General features: G+C 38.1%; 1 protein-coding gene across 1 annotated transcript in view; it reads right to left on the bottom strand.

The window, feature by feature from the left end:
* Window positions 1–23334, bottom strand: part of rcbtb2 (regulator of chromosome condensation (RCC1) and BTB (POZ) domain containing protein 2) — an 81926-nt gene extending 58592 nt beyond the window's left edge. Inside the window, exons 1-3 of the mRNA XM_028799244.2 lie at window positions 23193–23334; window positions 10956–11112; window positions 4501–4651 (exon numbers count right to left, since the gene is read on the bottom strand). Coding sequence (XP_028655077.1) covers window positions 4501–4651; window positions 10956–11081 — 277 coding nt within the window. The 5' untranslated portion in view covers window positions 11082–11112; window positions 23193–23334. The remainder of the gene's footprint in view (window positions 1–4500; window positions 4652–10955; window positions 11113–23192) is intronic.
* Between the last annotated feature and the right edge of the window lie 211 nt (window positions 23335–23545).

The raw sequence follows: 23545 nt of genomic DNA, 5'->3' as shown, positions 1-23545 counted from the left end.
AGAGGTAATGCATTAATACTTACTTCTACATTAATATTTTAAACCCGATTACGCCTCATACACAAAGAGGCCAAAAATTCAAAATCATACTTTTATCTCTGTAACCAGTTCTATCTTGCCAGATGAACCTGGTACTTGCTTTTAGTTTGAAAACAATAGCAATTTATGCACTGTTTACTGTAAAGAGAAATGAAAAAAAAATGTCAAAAGATTACATTATGTTTATAAATGAAACAAAAACAATTACTCTACAAACAGTATTTATTATTTCTTGGAAGTGTGAAAGAAGCAGTTGTCACTTAGACTTCACACCTTAATTTTCTCAGCACACTGTATTTGAAGAAGTAAAGTTTAAGTCTTCCACACTTACAAACACAGAAATTCTTATAAACACTTAATTATGGTTGGTCAACTTGGACTTCTCAATATACCTTAACTGAACATATTTGGAGTACAACACAGACAACAGAAAAAGAGAGAAGGCATGCAAACTGTTTCCCATGGGGACTGAACCTGGGCCAAAGCACTGTGAAACAGCTAGACTAGCCATTGTCCAAACAATTTGTCTTTGTATAATTCCATGCACACTATAAAAAAACAACTTGAATATCCATTAATGTTATCATTTTTATAGCTGAACTTCCATTAATTCTCTAAACCATTAGAACAAATGCAACATATCTGGAGACAGTTAAAATATTTCCTATAAAAGGCTTGAGCTGGACTATAAGGCAGGAGGAAGAGAGAACAAACAAAACTACCCCAAAAAATCTGGTTAGTTATCAAGGTTGTTTCCCTTAGAAGAATAATGCCACAGATGTCAAGCAATTCCAAAGCAATTCACTGAAGCATTTTAGTCTGGATTAAGTTGACTAACTCGAGGTTCTGAAAATATCTGGTAGCTTTAAAGAAATATGGAAGCATAAATTCCTAAAAACAAAGAAAATGCTAAGAAAAGTAATGTGACCAGTTTGGGATAGGTTGTAGTTTAAGGGTGCAGAAGACATCCTCATCTCTTAGAAAGAAACCCATTTATTTGCTTCCAGCATAGTAGAAATTTGGCAATTCAACCATCATTCAGAATGTACTACCAGTTAAAAATACAATCATGTATTTCCACCATTCATAAATTAAATAATATGTAATGTGAGCAATATACTCAGAATTGGGGGAACATTAACAGATTTGTATATTGTATATTTGTATACTGAATAAGCTTGTTTTGCCTGAACATTTACAAATGTTGGTGTCCACAACTCACATTTTGCATGGAAACATCACAAAAAAAATATTTAGTTCACCTGCAAGTGCATTTTATACGTCTGTATGCATTTTCTAGTGTATCTCACACTATTGAATTAAAACATGAATGCTGTCACAACAAACCAATGCAATTCCAAATCCACAGATATCATTTTGTCACATGTCACGGTGTCACTTGATTCACATGTCCAGTTACATGTGTGATGTGTTTTTTAGTTAGTCAGATGACTGGCACTGCATGGAGTCAACAAGAGAGGCAGGTGTATGGTGGAGTGGAGCCACTGAGGTTCACTCTTCTGGAGTCGTTTAAATGTTCGTCTGTCAGTCTTGTTGTGAACTTTGACTTCATGACATTCATGTCAGACTCACAGAGGTATGGAGACATTTTCAGAGCTGCTTGGTGAAGATTCTTATAGCTATCTGACTCTACTAAGCTCTAGAAATGCTGAGAATGCTGTTGAGACTTGAACTGCACATTATTTTGAAGGTTTACTAATATATAATATTTAAAATCCAACGTCTGTTTGTCTGTCCACTTTTCACGAGAAAACTATTTAACGGATTTAGATCGGGTTTTTTTCTATAATTTGCTTGAACATTCCGGTTGATTTTGCGACTTCTCTCATTTCGCTACGTATCATAGTTCACTTGCAGTACCAATTTATTTGCACGAATCTAAGATTCACGCAACGGGCCGAGTGGAGGGGCCCTCCTCACTCACTTGCCAGCTTCGGGGCGTGTTCCTTAACTCCACTTAGCTAGCGAACGAGAGAACAATTAAATTCAACTTTGTTTGATATTTAAAATAAAGTGTTATTTAGGTCTTGATGAGTTTGGGTCTGGATATTCTCTTAAGTGTATGCCACATTGAAAAGACAGATTGCAATTCAGATTGTGGATCGTGATTTTGTGTTAAAAGGATCGTGATATGATTTTTTGAAAAGATCGCCCACCCCTAATTTGACTAATCAAGTTTTCAAATTGATGTAGGATTCTTTAACACTTTGGCGAGCTACTTGGAAAGGGGTGGCGAGTTACCAGTAGCTCGCGAACAACATGTTGGAGAACCCTGCTGTAGACAATTTTGCAGACAGAAAATGTTGCTGATGAGAGAGGTCAAAGGAGAATGGCTAGTTTGAGCTGACGGAAAGGCTACATAACTGAGATGACCACTCTGTACAACTGTGGAGAGCAGAAAAGCACCTCAGAATGCACAACACATTCAACTTTGAGGTGCATTGGCTACATTAGCAGAAGGCTACGTCAGGTTCCACTCCGGTCAGCCAAAAATAGTAAGCATGGCTGCAGACAGGAAAAATGTAACCTGAAAATCGGAAAATCATAGTATGGTCTGATGAATCTGAATTTTTGGTAAGGCACACATATGCTAGGCTCAGAATTTGGTGCCGACAGCATGAATCCATGCACCCAACTTGCCTTAGTTCAGCAGTCTATGTTGCTGGTGGTGTAATGGTGTGGGGAATGCTTTCTTGGCACACAATGGGCCAGTTTAACACCAACCATAGCCTCCTTAAGTATTGACGAGCTCTCGCTCTCTCAGCCCCCACCTTACTGCATGGCATTGCCACTACAGTCTATAATGTACGATTCAAATTGCAGTACCAAAAAAATACAACAGTGGTACAACAGTTCAAAGGAATCAAGTTACGCCAAGCCCTGATGTGACAGACAGAGAAAGATGACAAGGTATAGTTGTTAACTTTAAATGATAACAAATGAGAACCAGACAAGTAAAAGAAGGACTGCAATATACTAATATATTTGAGTCACTTTTACAGAGAAAGTCAAATCTAGGCTGTAAAACCATGTCTAGCTGGAGTAGAGCTGGCCCAAAGAATGAAAGTGGTGGTACCAAGGAAGGTTATGACGGCTGACAAAGATAGCCAGCAAGTCAGAGCACTGCACCCAGAAGCACCGAGTAAATAACCTCACATCTGAAGCAATTTCTGCATTGTTCAATGTATGATCAGTGATTTACAAAAACATCTATCCATGGGGCACAGCACAGAGTCTGACATACACCCTGCTTGAAAAGCAAGCTAGCCTGGAACACGTGCTGGATTCCTGTTAAGCAGATCTGTCAGATGGGAAATTCTGGTGGTAATAAGACCAGATACCGACGCAGCCAGAACAGGACTTTACACAGTATGAAAACGTTAAAACAAATAACCCAAATCTATTGATTTACTCATTTGAACAGTTCACAGTAAAAGGCAAAAACAAAAAAAGGAAAAAAAAAAACAGAACACACACACAAAAAAAGATTTTTGTAACGGACATCAAGAAGAAGATTACATTTTCAGAGTTGGGAGATAACATCTGCTGAGAGTGTGGTGTTATCTTTAGGCCTATAGGTGCAAAGAAAATTGTCCTCTTCAAAGTGACAGTACCCTCAGAAAACAGACAGAAAACTGAAAGCAGAGAGGTGGGGAGCAGTTTGTGGGTGCTAGTGAAAAAATGAGTTTATGACTCAGTTCTCAGCAAAATTAAGAGAGTGTATTGCCACTTGGTAGTGTAAGAGAAGCATGTAAAAAGCTAGAAGTCAAGACACAAGTGGAAGAATAACCTAGACGTTTCTTAATGAGGAGTCAATTTTGGCTAACAAAGCACATATTGCTTAAGCAACACTTCTTAAAAGAAAATTGGGTGACAAAACTAAGTCAGCTGGCGGAAGACGGGGCAGAACTGAGATGAAGAAATTACAAAGGGTGTTCCCAGGATGCTGGACTTTGCAATCAAGCCCTTCAAAGGTTGGCATGGATAGAATGTTAACAGCCTAATGAAGAGCACTTAAGTGCTTGCCACAGGTGAAACAAAACGTAAAATGGAATTGATGCCACTGTCAAGGAAATTACTATCTGTCAAAGAGACCTGGTAGCCATGATTTTTATCTAATTCAGTATACTTCAATCAATACAAAAATTGGCCATGACATAATTACATACCTAAGTTAGGTACATTGGCGATTCTAAATTGTCCCTAGTGTGTGCTTGGTGTGTGTGTATGTATGTGTGTGCCCTACGGTAGGGGCTGGCACCCTGCCCGGGGTTTGTTTCCTGCCTTGCTCCCTGTGTTGGCTGGGATTGGCACCAGCAGACCCCCGTGACCCTGTAGTTATATAACGGGTTGGATAATGGATGGATGGATGGATAATTACATACAAAAAGAGAAAAGAACGCTGTGTGTGTTATTTTTTATTTTAAACTACATTCTTACCAGCAGTAGCAATAACCACATGAGGTCCTGTTCCATAACTCAGAGATACGATCTTCTTCCCACACAAGGCCTCTACTTTCCTGGGCTCAATAGTGTTCTGAATATCTCCTATTCCAAGACAGCCACTACAGTTTGTACCAATGGCATACACCTGAAAGAAATTGCAAATCGTTTGAGCAGTAACATGGTTTCAATTATAACTTGTTAAAGTATTTCAAAGTAATATTTTTCATCAGTTTTACACATCACATAATAAAACAAATATTTGATTGTAGTGTGCATTTTACACACATCTATTGATTCAGTATATTTGCCTTCAAAAATAAAGCATATGTATAAATTATCCCAGGACACTTCATGAATGCAGGATAATGCTAACATTTTATCAACACTGCTAGTAAATGTACATTTTACTCAGCAAAGCTACACTACTTTTAAAAGTCCTGCTGTTTCAAAGTTACATATAATCAAAAATGAATGGTTCAGGAATCTCAAACATAGTGGAGGACTGGCCCCCATTATGGCTATTTATAATATCAATTTCTGTCTTTTTGTCCATTAGAAAACACCTTTTTGCAATTTGAAGCAACACACTAAAAATTATTTTAAAACAAATAAAGTAAATCAAGTCTTATAATCTACTATATAACAAAATACTAAGGTCTGTGTGTCCAGTCCCTCTGAGCAATCTGATGGGTCAGTTTAGCTTTTGTGACACAACGAAAGAGGAAATGTGAGTGAGAGATGCACTAGGAGGAATACAGATGTATGTGGCATACTGAAAGACTCCCCTTCAATGACAGCAAGTAAAAAATCGGACAGGAACCAAAAAAGGTGCCTCAAAAATAACGAAAAGCAGGCTTTATGGGAATGCTCGACAGACAGAGAGAGAGAGGGGGTACATCAGTTAAGAGACGTTCACACACGAAAATGCACAGGAAAGGTGCTGAATGTGCAAGTTGGGCAAGAGATAGTGAACACTTTTTAATTATTCTATTACCTACCCTCAACATGTACCACTGCTAGTCTACAAAAAAACTGCCTACCAATAAAATACAGCAAATCATTAACAGTGGGGTTAGTCTTGTGGAAAATGAATGTTCTCTTCGTTCCTTTGTACTAATCCTTGTCTAAGGAGTTAAGCAGAAGTAAGCTTTAAAAACATGCTTTGCTGAGCAAACAGAAAAAAATATTTGTCAGAAGGACTCAAGGTCTAAGCATTTCACACTGAGACTGCCCTTTGTTTACATCTGAACACCATAACAAAGGAGCCAAGAAATCAAGTTGCAAAATGGGCGTTGAAGAGGCTCAAGGATTGTGTAAAATAAAAGTGTTTACTGTTGCATTTCATAATGATATTAAATTACACATTTTAGGGGTATAAAACCTTTGCCCCACCCAACAAACAGTTGTTCAGAAGAGCCCTGACGCTGTCATGTAATATTGATTGCCTGCTTTTCTGAAACCTGCTCACTGTGACGATGTGAAAATAAAGCTGCTATATGACCACACCTGCTGTCTTGTCTAAGTGATCGTCCACAGTCTACTATTGCAATGAAGTAAAACAGGAGAGAGACATACTGTAGGAAGTCTTGGATTTGAATACTCACATTTAGCTGTTGTAACACTTCAGATGAAATTTCTGCAGATAAAACATTCTTTTTATTTTCACCATGACACTAAATTGACCTTTTTACTTATTTCAAATGATGACAACCTCGTTTCTAACTCTAGTTAAACTTCATATTACAGATGTTATGAAACGGTTGGGTTATATAAAGAAACAACTTCAAAACCGTACTTTCGTTGTGTGTGTTGTTATTCTGTGAATAGCATAATGCAGTCTACACAAACGTATACAGTAGATAGATAGATAGATAGATAGATAGATAGATAGATAGATAGATAGATAGATAGATAGATAGATAGATAGATAGATAGATAGATAGATAGATAGATAGATACTTTATTAATCCCAAGGGGAAATTCACAAAATATATGCAATGTGACTTTATGTGGACACTGTAAAAATAATGGAAAAAGCTGCAGTACAAGTGCCAAACTTTATTACCAATTGTACCAAACATCAAATACAAAGTGTTTCCTACCATTTCAGACTTTTTTTTTTTTTATATAATTCTCCTTCCCTTTATTTTTTTTTGGGAAAATTTTTATACCAACAGGGTAATTTCGAGTTACATCCCGGCTGTTTATGGTGCCTTCTGGTCCTATTTGTGCATTAATTAAAACAAAACAAGCATAGGCACATCATTTGTGATCAAGTGGGGTGGTATAAAAAAAAAAAATTATAAGCGCATGTATTATTTTAAATACGTTGCAAAAGAAATTATATCCTGCTTTTGTGTATTTACAATTCATGATCCAGACTCTGTGGATATAACTCTGTCTTTACTTGTTACATATTAATCAGATTACCAGGACCACATTTTTTCAGTTAAGGAATCTAGCAAAAGTTAGATCTCTTATAACTCTGCAAGATGCTGAAAAATTAGTTCACGCTTTTGTTTTTAGTCGACTAGATTAGTGTAACACACTCCTCTCAGGACCACCCAAAAAAGGCATCAATCCGTTGCAACTTATGCAGAATGGAGCTGCCAGAATCTTAACTAGGACATCTCTCCAGATCTGATGTCACTACATTGGTCACCCGTGCCATTTAGAATTGACTTTAAAATACTGCTTATGGTTTACAAAGCCTTAAATAATCTCTCTTCATCCTATATTTTGCAATGCCTGTCACCTTGCACTCCACATCGTAACCTTAGATCTTAGAATGAGTGTCTGTTTATAATTCCAAGAGCTAAACTTAAATGAAGTGGTTAGGCGGCCTACTGCGGTTATGCACCTAAAATCTGGAATAGTTTACCAATACAAAATTGCCAGGCTAATACGGTGGAGAACTAAAAAAAAATGCTAAAACCCTATTATTTTAAGCATGGTTTTCTCATAACTGCATGTTAGTGATTACCTGTTAAGCTGTATGTGCACTGAATTATCATTTTCATCAAGGCTCCGCAATACGTACTAATCCCTACTATTCTCTGCTGTTCTTTTTCCAATTTTTCTGTGGTGACGATCTGCGCCACAACCATCTGATCAAGGCACCATGCAGTTTCTACACTGATGGGATTGAAGGCAGTACCCCAGATGTCCACATGAGCATCATCATCAAATTCTTTCACATGAAACTTGAAAACCATGAGGACTGATTTAGGTCATTTATGTTGGACAGAATGCCCAGTGGAGGCTGGCTGGTCTCTTGGCCTTGGAATCGCTGCAGATTGTTTTTGTCTCCAGCCTTTCTGGAGTTTTTGCTTTGTTTTGTTTTTTCTGTCCTACTGGCCATCTGACCTTACTTTATGCTTTGTTTCTTAGTATTGCCTAATCTTATTTTTGTTTCATATAAACTTTTCTTTCGTCATTGTGTAAATCACTTTGAGCTACACCATTTGTATGAAAATATGCTATAGAAATAAACGCTGTTGTTGTTCTAACTGCAATCGATTAGCTCTGAATCTGAATCCTGTTACACTAAAATGAGTTTGACACAGAGGCAATAATATATAACGACACACTGACTATTAGACCTAGAAACGAGAGGATCATGCTTAAGCAGTACCTTTATTTAACATACTATGAATATAGAACTTTATAATGTACATGTCAGATGATACAGCATTGCACTGAATTCTGTTCTGTGTGTGTGTATGTACATGCCTCCCAAAAAAAAAAAAAAGCCTTATGGGAGTAGTCATTTCTATGTTTATGGCACTGATCATGCAGACAATAAATCTAAAACACCTGGTAAAGTATGTAAAAGAGAAATCAAAATATAATTCATTGAAGTGTCAAGCAGCACTGCAGCCACACAGCTTCAGAGTACAGGGTTTGTATTCTGACCAGAGGCACTTTGTCCTCATGTGTACTTGGTTCTCTGGGTACTCCGCTTCTCCTCTGACATTTGAAAGGCGTGTATGTTGTGACAATTGGTGACCTTAAGTTGATACAGTGAGTGAGCACAGGTATGTATGGCGGTGTGCTTTGCCATATATGGTGCTTTCCTCTGGGTGTAACAGATCTACAAACTGTGGCAAGTGTTCAGTACACACTAACTGGTGATTTATTCCAGATGTCTATGGTTCTTTGTATCATATCAGCAATTGAATTGCGGTGGAGAAAGTAAAGAGGTTTTGCTACTTAGTTGACATGCTTAATTCAAATAAAGGTGCAGGACAGTAGTGAGAGCCAGGGTAAGAAGTACATAAAAGAAATCCTAAGCCTAGTTTACAATGGTGAACAAATAAGATCTATATAAGGTCTATATATCACATTCATTCTAAACTTGAGCTCATTATTAAGCTTTGATGTGGCAGATCAATCTAACGATAATACTGAATCTGTAATGTGATGGCAACAGCTCAGCCTCAGAGATGCATATTTAACCAGGCTGTTGATAACCGTCTTCCTCATTGAAGAAAATCAGGGTTTGTGTTTGGACACAATGGAGAGTTCATCACTGCAACAACTAACATGAGACGAAAATGGGAAACAAATACAGCATATATTGTAATAGTATTTTAGTGACCATGTTGCAGTTAGCAAGTGCAAGTAGACAGTATATTGACGAATGACAAAATCAATGCAGTTCATACCAGTAATATAATATAGTTAATTCTGGATAAGCCGGAAAACAGATGTTTGGTCACCTGTGTGAAATGCCTTAAAAACAAAAAAAACTTCTCTATTCAGGAATTCTGTAGTAATAAATAAGAAGTCCATTCTTATTATATAAGTCCATATATAAGTCCATTTTTCATTAAATGTTATTTTCGTTTTATTACTCAGTTATTTTCTAATTGTAAAAATGCAATTATAATCTCACAAGAACAAAAGTATGGAACTTTGACAAACTTTATTTGAATTGTATTGATACAAAAGCAGCTTTAATGAACTGTAAATTAAAGTATCCTCAATAATGTTGGCATTCACTGCTTTATGTGCCATTTATATTATGCCAATTTTGCATTTTCTTCTATTGCTAAAAAGAAAATATCCACAAATAAATTCAATATTGTGCAGATGTTAAGATAAACGAAGTACCGGTAAGTAATATATACTTATATCATTTTTACATTCATTTTGAATCAACCAGGTCTATACACACCCCACGTATTGCACATGAGAATGTTAATTCTTTAGCAAATATTATATATAGATATATATAGATATATATATATATATATAGATATATATATATATATATATATATATATATATATACTAGCCATCCCCTGCGGCTTCGCCCACGTATTAGTTAAACAGGACAGTGAGGAGGGCCCGGCCCAGATCTCCACTCCTGACATCACTCTTCCCCCTCCCCTTGGCCTGTAGCCTCTATCTCGGATTAGCGTGAATATATCGCTCCTGCAAGCAAACTTTGATTCTTAGCGCAATGAGAGAAGTCGCAAAATCAACTGGAATTTTCAAGCAAATTATATAAAAAAAAAGATCTAAATCCGTTAAGTAGTTATTTCGTTCACTAACTAAGCGGAGTTAAGGTTACGCCCTGAGGCAGACGCGTGAGTTAGAACGGTCCCCCCCCAAGCCAGATGAGTCTCTCTCAGATTCACACTAATAAATCGGTACCACATGCAAACTATGATACTTAGCACGATGAGAAAGTCGCAAAATCAACAGAATGTTCAAGCAAATTATAGAAAAAATACAGCTCTAAATCTGTTAAGTAGTTCTCTCATGAAAAGCAGACAGACATATAAACAGGTCTAAAAAACTATAAGAAATGTCACACTTGGACCACAAAATGTTTAAAACCATTTCTTAGCAAGCACCTATGGGCCAAGGGTAACCTACATTCCAAATTTCAAGTCCCAAGTCCTTATGGTTTAGGAGATTTTGTGATGAGTGAGTCAGTGGTATTTATATATATATATATATATATATATATATATATATATATATATATATATATATATATATATATATATATATATATATATACTGCGGTGGGTTGGCACCCTGCCCGGGACTGGTTCCTGCCTTGTGCCCTGTGTTGGCTGGGATTGGCTCCAGCAGACCCCCGTGACCCTGTGTTCGGATTCAGCGGGTTGGAAAATGGATGGATGGATGGATATGTATATATATATATATAATATATATATATATATATATGCTATAAATCTACTCAGCACCAGTAACAAGCTTTCAATAAAAATTCTCCCCACAAGTGTAGTTTTAACTATATAATCAAGTAGTACTTTTAAAAAAACACAACAAATTTACATTTACTTGCCTTGACATTTGCCCAAGTCTCCAACGGTATGAGCTTAGATTGGCATTATACGCCTAAAAATAGAAAGATATCTACTTATGTGATCACCTTGACCTTAAGCCTGAAGAAAACACATCTCACGTACCTCATCATTCACAGTAACATAGAGGGCTTCATTTCCAGAACTTCCATAAACACATGCCTGGTGAATTAATTTCAAGTCCTCAGGTGGAAGAAGAGCAAATATAGGCCACTTTCCAACATCCAGCATGATAAGGACTCTTTCTTTGGTGGTTTAGTACCTAGGAAAAGCCACAATACAAAAATATTTTTCACCATGCAACTTATAATTATACAGTATAATATTGGAGCATCAAAAGAAATTTCAGTTTTTAATGACAATAAAGTCAAGACAGACACACAGCTATAAAATTTATCACAATGTACATTTTTGCATTTCTGAAGACGATGAATGTTAGCAATTACACAGAAATATTAATAGCATGTCAAACCCCAGCCATTGAGAAGAACTGACACCCAAAAACCACCTATGCTTGATTGATTGGAAAGTCACATTAAAAAAAACCTTACAAAGACATTCAACTTTAGAAATTTGTATAAAAGCCATATTTATTTTTTTATGCAAAAAGGAGAAAGTCTTGCTTTCTCTCTTTTCCACATGAACCCTCCCATAAAACTCTAGTTCTTAAAACGCCACAATGACATCAGGTAAAACTGAGTACTGAATTTAAAATCCTCCTTTTCATATGTAAAAACAAATTATTTACAGTGTGAATAGAAAAGAATCACCTCCCTTCAAAATATTCACATTTTGTTGCTTTGCAGCACAAACTAAAAGACACACAAAAAATATTTACTCAATGCAACTTATAACAGCCAAGTGAAAGATTTAATAGGAACAGTTCAGAAAAAAAAACAGAATCAGTGATAGTGAAACGATTCCCATGTCAGTGGAGCCACCTTTGGCTTTGATTACAGCCTTGATTCTGCTGGGATTCTTCTCTACCAACTTTACACATCCAGACTGTGCAATATCTGCCCACTCTACTTCACAGAAACATTCAAGCTCATTCAAACTGGACGGTGACCACTGGTGGACTGCAAGTCATTCCACAGATTTTCAATAAATAGGGTTTAAGTCTGGGCTCTGACTAGGCCATGCAAGGACATTAACCTTTTTCTCCTTCAGCCACTGTTTGGTCAACTTTGCTGTTTCTTATGGTCATTGTCATGTTGGAAGGTGAACCTTCTTCTCACGGACAACTTGTAGACAGAGAGCAGCAGGTTTTTCACAACAATTTGACAGTATTTTGCTCCATCCATTTTTATCTTCTGTCTTCATAAGTGCTCTAGTAGACTAGACTATACGGATAATGATGAATAACAGAACCAATTTCAGTCTTTCATTATATACTGTATCCACATCCACAATCATGGATGACCAATGGTTCATTGTAGCTGCAATTTGTGTAGACTAGTATAGCATACTTCTACTTTTCCGCATACGTAACATTTTTGTATAGTGTGTATGTATATATATTACACAGAATTTCTGTTTACAACGTATTATTTTACAATTATGTACCTGAAAAATATTTAGAAATCTTTACAGGGCTTGAAATTCATTTCTAAAATGGGGGTACCCTCCTTAAACTTAACAATAATTTTAGACTCCTTAGAGGGAATAACAGTGTGATTGTCGGGTCATGGACCTGAGTTTAAAAAGCACTTTGATAATAATATTTCAGGCATTTTTAATGTTAAAACATATTCCTTCTGATGTTTACAGTAGTTTACAAAATTTACAAATTTTTCATTTCTGTTATTTTAATAATTTATTAATTGTACATGCCAAGATTTTCACTCATAATTGGCCCAAAAAAACCCAAACTTGCCAATAAAAATTGCAATAGAGTAATGCAAAATAATCTATCCATCCATCCATTATCCAACCTGTTATATCCTAACTACAGGGCTCTGCTGGAGCCAATCCCAGCCAACATAGGGCGCAAGGCAGGAAACAAACCCCGGACAGGGCGCTAGCCCACCGCAGGGCACACCCACGCACACACCAAGGCCAATTTAGAATCACCAATGCACCTAACCTGCATGTCTTTGGACTGTGGGAGGAAACCGGAGCGCCCAGAGGAAACCCACGCAGACACGGGGAGAACATGCAAACTCCAAGCAGGGAGGACCCAAAATAATCTAATGAATGTAAAATAAAATATGCTGTGAATTGTTTTTATTTTTTCATCCATACTATACTGTATACTTTTCTGCAGCTTTAAGATAGATACGAAGTCAACATAAGGCTCTAAGTGTGAATGTTGTTTTTTTTAAGAAATTTGAGATATCAATTCATCCATTTTCTTAATCCACTTATCCCAGATAGGTTCATGAGGGAAATCCGATATAGTTAAAAATATAATTAGCATATTTTTAGCTTAGGGGGCACAGTAGTGCACACCACTTAACATTGTCACGTTACAGCTTTGCATATCCTACACACTCAGTTCAAAGAGTCCACCCGATCTTCAGAGTGAAGTTTGCATGTTCTCCGCATTTCTCTGTTTTTCTTCTGGGTACTTCAGATTTCCTCCTACAGTCTCAAAGTCCTGTAGGTTTGGCTAAAAGGTTCCAGTCTGAGTATAGGAGTGGATCCTGCAAAGCACTGGTTCCCTATCCAGGCCCTTTTCCTGCCATGTGCCTTGCACTACCAGGACAGTCTCTTGATCCCTGTTCCTCTAAATTTGAATAAGTGGGTCTGAGAACGACTTTCACTATTATTAGTTTGCCAATGAACACATTTACTTTACCATGAACTGCTGCCAAAACCAATGGACATTTCTAAAAGACAATGAAAGAATATTAAAGGGTAAAGTGCCTTACGAAGTCCTCATTTTTATGCTGAAATGTCATTTTCAGAACTAGATAGCTGGCAGGGTTAACCAAAAGGTTATCTATTTCGTGGAGCATTGTTTATCTTTTCACGTGTTTTGCTGATTTACTTTCCATATTCAGACTTAAAGGCAGTCAGTCCACCACAGACATTTTAAAGAAATGATGATCCCAAATGTCTTAAAATAGTTCTTCAAATAAAGGAGAAGCAAAATTGAATACTAATTCCCTTCTTCTTTCGGTTACTCCCGTTAGGGGTTGCCACAGCAGATCATCTTCTTCCATGTCTTTCTGTCCTCTTCATCTTGCTCTGTTACCCCCATCACCTGCATGTCCTCTCTCACCAAATCCATAAACCTTCTCTTAGGCCTTCCTCTTTTCCTCTTCCCTGGCAGCTCTATCCTTAACATCCTTCTCCCAATATACCCAGCATCTCTCCTCTGCACATGTCCAAACCAACGCAATCTCGCCCCTCTGACTTTGTCTCCCAACCATCCAACCTGAGCTGACCCTCTAATGTCCTCATTTCAAATAATATCCATCATAGTCACACTAATTCCCTAAAAAACTTATTAACTTTAGTGCAAGAGTATAGTTCATATCGCCTTTAACCTTAAATTTAACAAAGTTCTTCTAAAGTACAGTTTAAACACAGGACACTGTACACTGGTCATGTCCTCGGTGAGCTGCTAATTTCTGAAATCTGCAGCTGTATTTTCCGGTCAAGGGCATCTGCAACAGGAAGGTGACATCCTAAGCATGTGAGTGTAACAAAACAAAACAAAAAATTCGTAAGAAACTAATTATACACAATTTTAAAACAGTCATTTTAAACAGACATTGAATATTTTTGCAAAAAGCAAAATTGTTTCCTTACCAAATATGTGAAGGAAATTCAAGCATTACAAATTAAAATTTGAAAGAGTTACTGAAGTTGTGTGGCATGCCTGCAATCCTGTGCCAAATATCAAGCCCTGGTGTAAATGTAATTATTTGTCTTATGAGCAGAACAGGCTGGTGCCTTAGGAAAGCCTCAACAATTTTACAGATGGGTCATTGGAGCTGCAGTTTAAGTGCATGTAAATGGGTAGAGTTTTCCCAACGCCTTACTAAGAGACTTAATAGCAAATTAGAACATTTGAACACTCTAGACAAGAACAGGCCATTCAGCCCAACAAAGCTCGCCAGTCCTATTCACTTATTTCTTCCAAAAAACATCAAGTCGAGCTTTGAAAGTCCCTAAAGTCTTACTGTCAACCACACTGCTTGGTAGCTTATTGCAAGTGTCTATCGTTCTTTGTGTAAAGAAAAGCTTCTTAATGTTTGTGCGAAATTTCTTAACAAGTTTACAACTGTGTCCCTGTGTTCTTGATCAACTCATTTTTAAGTCACAGTCTCAATCCACTGGACTAATTCCCTTCATAATTTTAAACACTTCAGTCAGGTCACCTCTTAATCTTCTTTTGCTTAAACTGTAAAGGCTCAGCTCTTTTAATCGCTCTTCATCATTCATCTCCTGTAGCCCTGAATCAGCCTAGTCGCTCTTCTCTGGACCTTTTCTAGCGCGGCTACATCCTTTATGTAGCCTGAAGACCAAAACTGCACCCAGTACTCCAGATGAGGCCTCACCAGTGCGTTTTGAAGCTTGAGCAGAACCTCCTTTGGAAATGCTCTAATCCTACACATCAACTCAGTGAGTCTTATAAAGAAATAGTGTCTTATCCAAAATTGGTTCCTGCCCTGTCCCCAGTCACACTGACACAGGATTTCATTTACTGCTACCCAGAATGATTGTGTTGTGCTAATAAAATAAGCCTGCACATTTTATTAAAAGTTCCAATAACTGGTTTCTAACTTAGAATGTGGTTGGAACAAAAACAGCCGCACTCTGAGAACACAGCATAGGAGCTGCAGAATAGGTAAATATTTATATGTATCATAAATACATCAAAATTAAAAAAGGTCCATAATATTAAAAAAAAATTCCCAGGCATATCTGGGTAATACAGCTAGCAAATAATAAACACTTCATGAAAAAAATTAATTTAAAATCCCAACTAACAGTATATTACATGTACTCAATATAAATGCGGTCATTATTAACAAGAAACTGAAACTGTAGTCAACATATAATATGCAGATGGAACTCATGTCAAAATTCATCCCCCCCCCCACCATTACTTTTATGTTTTCTTCAGTCTGACATCAAAATTCTTATTATTTATTTATATTTTTAGACACCTCCAATGTTACTTTGTCAATCCCTCCACATCCTAAACCTGCTTATCCATAGCAGTCTTGTGTGAAGCTGGAGCTCATTCCAGCAAGCATCAGACGCAAGGCAGGAACAATTCCTGGACAGGGCATCAGCTCATCACAGGGTGAGCACACAGAAACACACACCATGGGGCCAACATGGCATTGTGAATCCCCTAACATACATGTTGCTGGGCTGTGGGAGGAAACCCATCCAGACATGGAGAGAACATGCAAACTCCAAGCAGGAAATTATTGCATCCAACAAATGTAACTGATCAAGCTGGAGGTGTTTATGTACAGTATGTATCTATATACATACAGTACATTAGGGGCTTGTGCAGTGTAATTATCCATCCATCCATCCATTTTCCAACCCGCTGAATCCGAACACAGGGTCACAGGGGTCTGCTGGAGCCAATCCCAGCCAACACAGGGCACAAGGCAGGAACCAATCCCGGGCAGGGTGCCAACCCACCGCAGGACACACACAAACACACCCACACACCAAGCACACACTAGGGCCAATTTAGAATCGCCAATCCACCTAAACTGCATGTCTTTGGACTGTGGGAGGAAACCGGAGCGCCCAGAGGAAACCCACGCAGATACGGGGAGAACATGCAAACTCCACGCAGGGAAGTGAACCCAGGTCCCCAGGTCTCCCAACTGCGAGGCAGCAGTGCTACCCACTGCGCCACTGTGCCACCCCAGTGTAATTAGAGTTAAATTTTAAATAATATTTTAAAACCTGTGCAGGCTCAAATTAAAATCCTCCTTAGTGCCCTAATGTGACTTATGGATGATCATGATCCATGATTTATGGATCTGAGTTTTGCTTCCTTAGCACGAATATGTATATACAGCTGGGTCTGTGACTCCCACGAAAATATCAAACGTTGGACAGTCTCAAACTGTCTTCAACTAAATGAATTAAAAACATACTACTCTTTTTGGCCTTTCATCCTCCATTAACAGTATCAACAGCAATCTTGGTCCACTAATTCCCCACTTTAGGTCTTACGTTAGAAACCTTGGCATTACCTTTGATTCAGCTTTCAAACTTAACAGCCAAATAAATGCTGTGGTCAAAAGTAGATTTTTCATCTTAGGGTCATCACTAGAGTTAAACCATTTCTATCTTTTACTGATCTGCAAAGCTTATTCGTGCTTTTGTTTCATCCCATTTAGAGTACTTTAGTTCCCTCTATACTAGTGTTTACCACTCATCTCTGTCTTGACTACAACTAACTCAAAATGATGCTTCACAATTTCGACTGGCACTAAAAAAAATATATATATGAACGCGAGTGCCAGCAGGCTTTGTGCCCTAGGAACCAAGTTACCCAAACTACTCTATACCATTTCATTAATTATTTACTGCTCTGATGCTGATTTTTCTGATCATAAAATAGGTCATTACAATAGCAATTGACAAGAAGAATTTATAATTAATTTGCTTACTTATGGTATTTGAGGGTTCCTCTAGAGCAGGGGTTCTCAAAGTCAGTCTTGGGGGCCCACTGTGGCTTCAGGCTTAATTAGTAAAAACATTTGATAACACTGATCTCAATTAATTAGCTGGTATTTTTTTCCTCTTCTCTTATTCTACATTAAGAAAGCACTGCAGCATGATTTCACATTTATAAGACATTTAGGAATACAGTAATCCCTCCTCCATCGCGGGGGTTGCGTTCCAGAGCCACCCGCGAAATTAGAAAATCCGCGAAGTAGAAACCATATGTTTATATGGTTATTTTTATATATTTTAAGCCCTTATAAACTCTCCCACACTATTATAAACATTTCACGCACAGTTATACAGCATAAACCCTTTGTATTCTCTTAGATATTAGGTAAGATTCATTGAAATTATGTACGTAAACACAGTTTACATACAGTAAAACCTAAATATTATTTTAAAGATATCGAGCGTCTCCGATAGCAATACGTTACAGCCATTACAACAGACAGGCCACCAGCAATAAATATGTACAATACAAGAAAAATTGTATACAGTAAAATGTGTGTACAGCGACACTAAACTATGTACATGTAATAAGTACTGTACATAAATAATTAATTATGGTTACTCACCAACAATGACACGACGACTTGTCCGATAACGATGAGTTTAATTTTACTGCACAACAAAGGATAGCGTTACAACTCTTCTAAAGGAGCCTCTTCAGGCGACTGTGTAGCACCGCCGTTGTTCTTCTTCCAGCACTCTTAAATCCAAATCCCTAAAGCAGATTCCATCCAGTCTACTGCCTTATCACGTCCACTTGCAACTCGTTTTGCGCCCTGGTTAAAGGACACTGCGGCCGTAGATCTTATATGCTTTTCCTCCTTTTTAAATAAAAAGAATCGTGGACTCATTGATGCTGTAATTGTGTCCTGCAGCGGTGTAGCTGTTCCCCTCCTTCAACATATCCAAAACTTTTACCTATTCTGCAATCCTGAAGCATTAGCAGTAACGTGCATTAATTCTGAATGAGTGAAATTAGACTTCCTGGTTAATGCAGCACTCCGTTGCTGAGCCAATCAGCAGCACACAGGAACTTAACCGCGTGCTCTGATTGGGTAGCTTCTCAGTCATCCGCCAATAGCGTCCCTTGTTTGAATTCAAATGCGTCCCTTGTTTGAATTCAAATGGGCAAATCAACTGAGGAAGCACACGTACTGTAGACTGCAGACATCCACGAAGCAGTGAAAAATCCACGATATATATTCACATATACTTACATTTAAAATCCGCGATGGAGTGAAGCCGCGAAAGACGAAGCGCGATAGATAGATAGATAGATAGATAGATAGATAGATAGATAGATAGATAGATAGATAGATAGATAGATAGATAGATAGATAGATAGATAGATAGATAGATAGATAGATACTTTATTAATCCCAATGGGAAATTCACATTCTTCAGCAGCAGCATACTGATACAATAAATAATATTAAATTAAAGAATGATAATAATACAGGTGAAAAAAAACAGACAATAACTATGTATGATATAGCGAGGGATCACTGTATTTCCATTTTTACTTAAGATTTAAATGCTTAACTTCCTTTGTTGATTTCATTATATTTTGTCCTTTCTCTAAGCAGTTTACTCCCTTCATTGTATCTTAATAATGACACCCAGCAGAGCAGACATCCAGGCAAACAACACATCCAGGCTGCAACTACTTTAGCGTTAGATCCACTAATTAGAAAATAATGGATTAATCAAACAATTAGAACACCTGGTAAACAATGGAATGAAAATCAAGATGAAAATATTGTTCAAAAGAAAAAAAAATGCATTCTTCCCGTATAACTTCTTGGTGCATTTTAATACAGTATACATATACTAGCCGACACCCGTCGTAGCATACAGCGGTGTAAGAATAGCAACGGAAAACAGTGAGAAAGGAATTCAGAAATCAAGAAGAAATAAATACTTCCTGAAAGATGTAGTTGTGAATAGGTGTTTTGGTGGAGATGACAGATAATGAGTTGAAATATCTAACCCTAGAAAAAGCCACATACAACTGACCGTGGCTGAAGACTGGTTGTTGTAGATTAACGCAAATCTTTGCGAACGTTTGTCCTTGTGACTTGTTGATAGTCATGGAGAAGGTGAGTCTGAGTGGGAATTGTGTGCGTTTAAATGTAAAAGGGAGATTGGTGTCAGAAGGAAGGAGAGAGATTCTGGGAATGAAAATTGTTTCAAAATTTTGGATAGCGATCAGTTTGCACTCAATAATATTTGAATATATTCAGGTAACGATGAGTCTTGTTTCTTTGCAAAGACCTTTTGATGGCATAATATTTCGGAGGAGCATAACTACAGCTCCCACCTTCGGATGAAGGATATAGGGAGGCATGCCAGTTGGTGTTAGGGTGTGTAAAAACTCCTGTGGGTACGTTAGTTGATCATTAGGATCATCACTGACTACTGTATCTACACTCTTGAAGGTCACTTTTTCACCCTGTATAAGATCAAGAAGTTTGTTGTTAATAAGTAGAGAATCGTTGTTTGTGACGCTTAGTATTGCTCTTGCAGCAAGTTCTCGGGGAGTCACAGTCGAGAAATTAATGTCACCATAATGTTGAGCAACTGGGTCTTATTGTTGTGGTAAACATTGAGAAGGTAGTTCTGCCATTAGTTTTGTTGCATGTATCTTGGACTTCCTGGAAATGTGGACGGTAATATGATCATTTTGCCTACACGTATGTTGTTATTTTCAGTGTTTGCTGGCAGTGCGTCTGATAGTCCTTTGTATTGTTCCACGCGCAGATCTTGTTGATGTAATCTGAGATAGTTGAGACGGGCGCCCTCTGTTTTAACATTCACAGCTACGACTTACTGTTGGAATAGTTTGTCGCTGGAGTGCAAAATACTAAATGTATTCCTCATTGCTAATCTGTATGCGTAAAATTGGCATTGAGTAAGCCTTATTCGATTGGTGGTTCATTTATCGGGAACATGTTGTAAATCTTTGTGCCAACCAATGTCTCCAAAAGGGAATAAATGTGGGTAAACCATAACAAGACGTTGTACAAAAACCTGTCGACAGAGAAGATACTGTCGTTCATTTTATAACAAAGGCTTAGGAAACAACCGTCACAGTATAACGAAAATAGCAAGGTGTATGGGAGACCGCAGGCAGCGTGGGAAAGGGTTTGGAAGAAGACGAATAGGAATCGAGAAATGCCGTGTCGGCTGCGTGTGAGCGGGACAGGTTTTGAAGAGGAGCCACAGGCAGCGTGGGTAAGGGTTTGGAAGAAGACGAATAGGAATTGAGAAATGCTGTGTCGGCTGCGTGTGAGCGGGACCGGTTTTGAAGTGGAAGCAGGACGAACCAGAAGAGAAATATATATATATATATATATATATATATATATATATATATATATATATATATATAAATTTTTCTATTTTTTTTTTACCAAACTTAATTTTCTAATTTCTACATTTTTCCCAAAACACAGAATCTGGCAAATAACAGTTCACTTAATTAGCCCATGACACCAATTAAAAACAGACGCTGGTTGGAACAAAAACCTGCAGCCACAGTGTGCCCCCAGGACCGACATTGAGAACCCCTGCTCTACAGCACCTCTTTTCTTGCCCAATTTGGCTCAAAAAATAATCAGTACATTGTCATCTAATAACAGGCTTAAGTTTCAAGATTGGCATTTTTCCATCCAGGCGTTTTAGCTCTACACCGTCCCCAAGAAACTGTGACACACAGACAGACACACGCCCATCATCAAGATTATCAATGTTTTCGGAGATCAGGGGACCCTAAAATGTTGAGAATCATCAAAAACCAGAGATTGAAATTTTTGACAAATCTGGAAGAGGGCAGAGCGCACTCTCACCGGGTGGAACCTGGAAAGGCAGCGGTGGGCACGGGAGCAGGGCTCGGTGGCTCCCCGCAGATACCATAGGATTGCCAATGGGGACACAGGGCAGGAGAAGAAGGGTTGAAGGACTTCTCAGGCTGCAAGGTCTAGTCAGGACACGCCGAAGAGATGTCCAGTTTTTAAAGGGACATCAAGGCTCACTGGATAAAAAGACAGTTTCCTGCCAGCTGGTTTTAACCTCGTTTTAATGGATTTATTTATCTGAATTTTAACATCCACTGATCACCTTCATTTTATGGATTATTTATTTAGAACTGTGCGCTGCACTTTGGGACACTTGTTTTGTTTAGTTTTTTTAATAAAAGCACTGAGCACTCTGCACCTTCCCCTTACTTCAGGTGTGTTTTGTCCTCATCTGCTCAGCCATTCGCAGTCATGACTATCAATGGTATCAAGTTGAAGAGGATCCCAAAATGGCAGTGGGAGCAACGAGCGGACACACACCGTCACATTAGGGTGTTCAAATTTATATATGAAAATGTTTCTCTTTCCTATCTGCTTCCTTCTTTGAAAATAAATAACAACTGATCTAAAGAAATAAAAATTATGACTGTCTGTTGTGCGCATATGCTTTTTGAAATCGCATAAAAAATTGATCACAAAAAAATTATTACTGTGTATTCCACAGACACACTTTTACAGTGGGGAAAATAAGTATTTGATCCCCTGCTGAATTTGTAAGTTTGCTCACTTATAAAGAAATGAACAGTCTCAAATTTTTATGGTACAAATTCAGCAGGGGATCAAATATTTATTTCCCCCACTGTAGCTGTGGGGTAACTGAGCCTTCACTCCAGTGAGTCCTCAGTAATGGAACAGCCAGCCCCTCTCAATAAGATTAGCTCCCACAATTATAACAGTTAAAAACTTACTTTTACTCACTTGCTTTCAGGTGGCATTGACAGTTTGGCTTAACTATGCGATTTTAACTCTATTGCATTATTATTTTTTTAAATATACAGGTATTTGAATGCCTGTTAATTGTAAGGCACTGCTCTAAGCTGTGTGTTGTTTTTGCCTTTTTTATCCTCTTAATGTATTATGTTTTTTACACCTTTTTTATCTGTTGTTCATTTTATTGTTGTAAAGCACATTTGATCAACTTTCATTTGTTTTAAACGTCCTATGTAAATACATTTGTTTTGACTTTAGATCTCTGCAAGCCTGCCCAGGACTCAAAGATGTATGGCTTGCCGTAACGGCGGCTTCTTCATGTTAATCTAAAATGAAAGAGCAAATAAGTGGTCACGTCTTGTAAGATTTAGCACGTAACTGTTATTACGGTGTGGGAGTCTGTACTCACTGAGGAGCGCTATGGAAAAAATTAAATGAAGCTGAAATTGAGCGCAAACTTTCTAGCCTTAACCCTTTGCTGTGTTTTAACCGTATAATCTGCAGCAATATACAACTCAATTAAAAATATCTCAGCATCAATTTCAGACGCAGTCCTTGTAAAATGTCAACAGCAATGCACGACAATTACGTGACCGTTTAAAGCACCATTAGAAATGGAAAAGGGGAGGAATGGAATCCCATGAACAGATGAGGCCAGCCGTGCACACCTACATGTCAAAGAACTTGCAAAGTTCACGATGGAGACCTGAACACCGAACGTGCAAGCCTCCCTGCAGACACTCGCTGCGCACTCACTCGGCGACATCGGACTGCTGGCAGGAAGCTACCCATAAAGGCGACTTTATCTTGCTGCGTTTCTCCCTTAAACGACAGGTATTAGTGCGGACTGCACGTGACACGATCCAAAACCAAACAAATCCCGTACCTGTGCATAATGACCACGGCACGTAGCAGATACTCGCACGTTCAGATCTTAGATTCTTGGGAGCTGGAAGTGAAATACAGGCAGCACGCTGAACGTCGAGCTGGACGATACATCCGTTGTATCGGCAATGCGCAGACTAGCCTGACGAAGACGCCGCGTGCACGCGCCCGGCTGAGAGCCGAAAAGTTCCTGTTATGTTGAGGTACCCGAAAGCTGGTAACCGACAGGACGTGTTTTTAAAACTCATATCTCGTGTCAACAAGTATCGCTCGTGTGAGAACTGAGTAGTTTGGTGAAATTATTCGCTAATCAGCACCTTACTGTCAGGCTGCCTTCTTTTGAAAATGGATTGC

Source organism: Erpetoichthys calabaricus, chromosome 4 (assembly GCF_900747795.2).
Source record: "Erpetoichthys calabaricus chromosome 4, fErpCal1.3, whole genome shotgun sequence".
In the NCBI taxonomy this organism is placed as follows: domain Eukaryota; kingdom Metazoa; phylum Chordata; class Cladistia; order Polypteriformes; family Polypteridae; genus Erpetoichthys; species Erpetoichthys calabaricus.
Note: the sequence above shows the minus strand (reverse complement) of the source record. Positions and strands in the feature narration are given on the sequence as shown.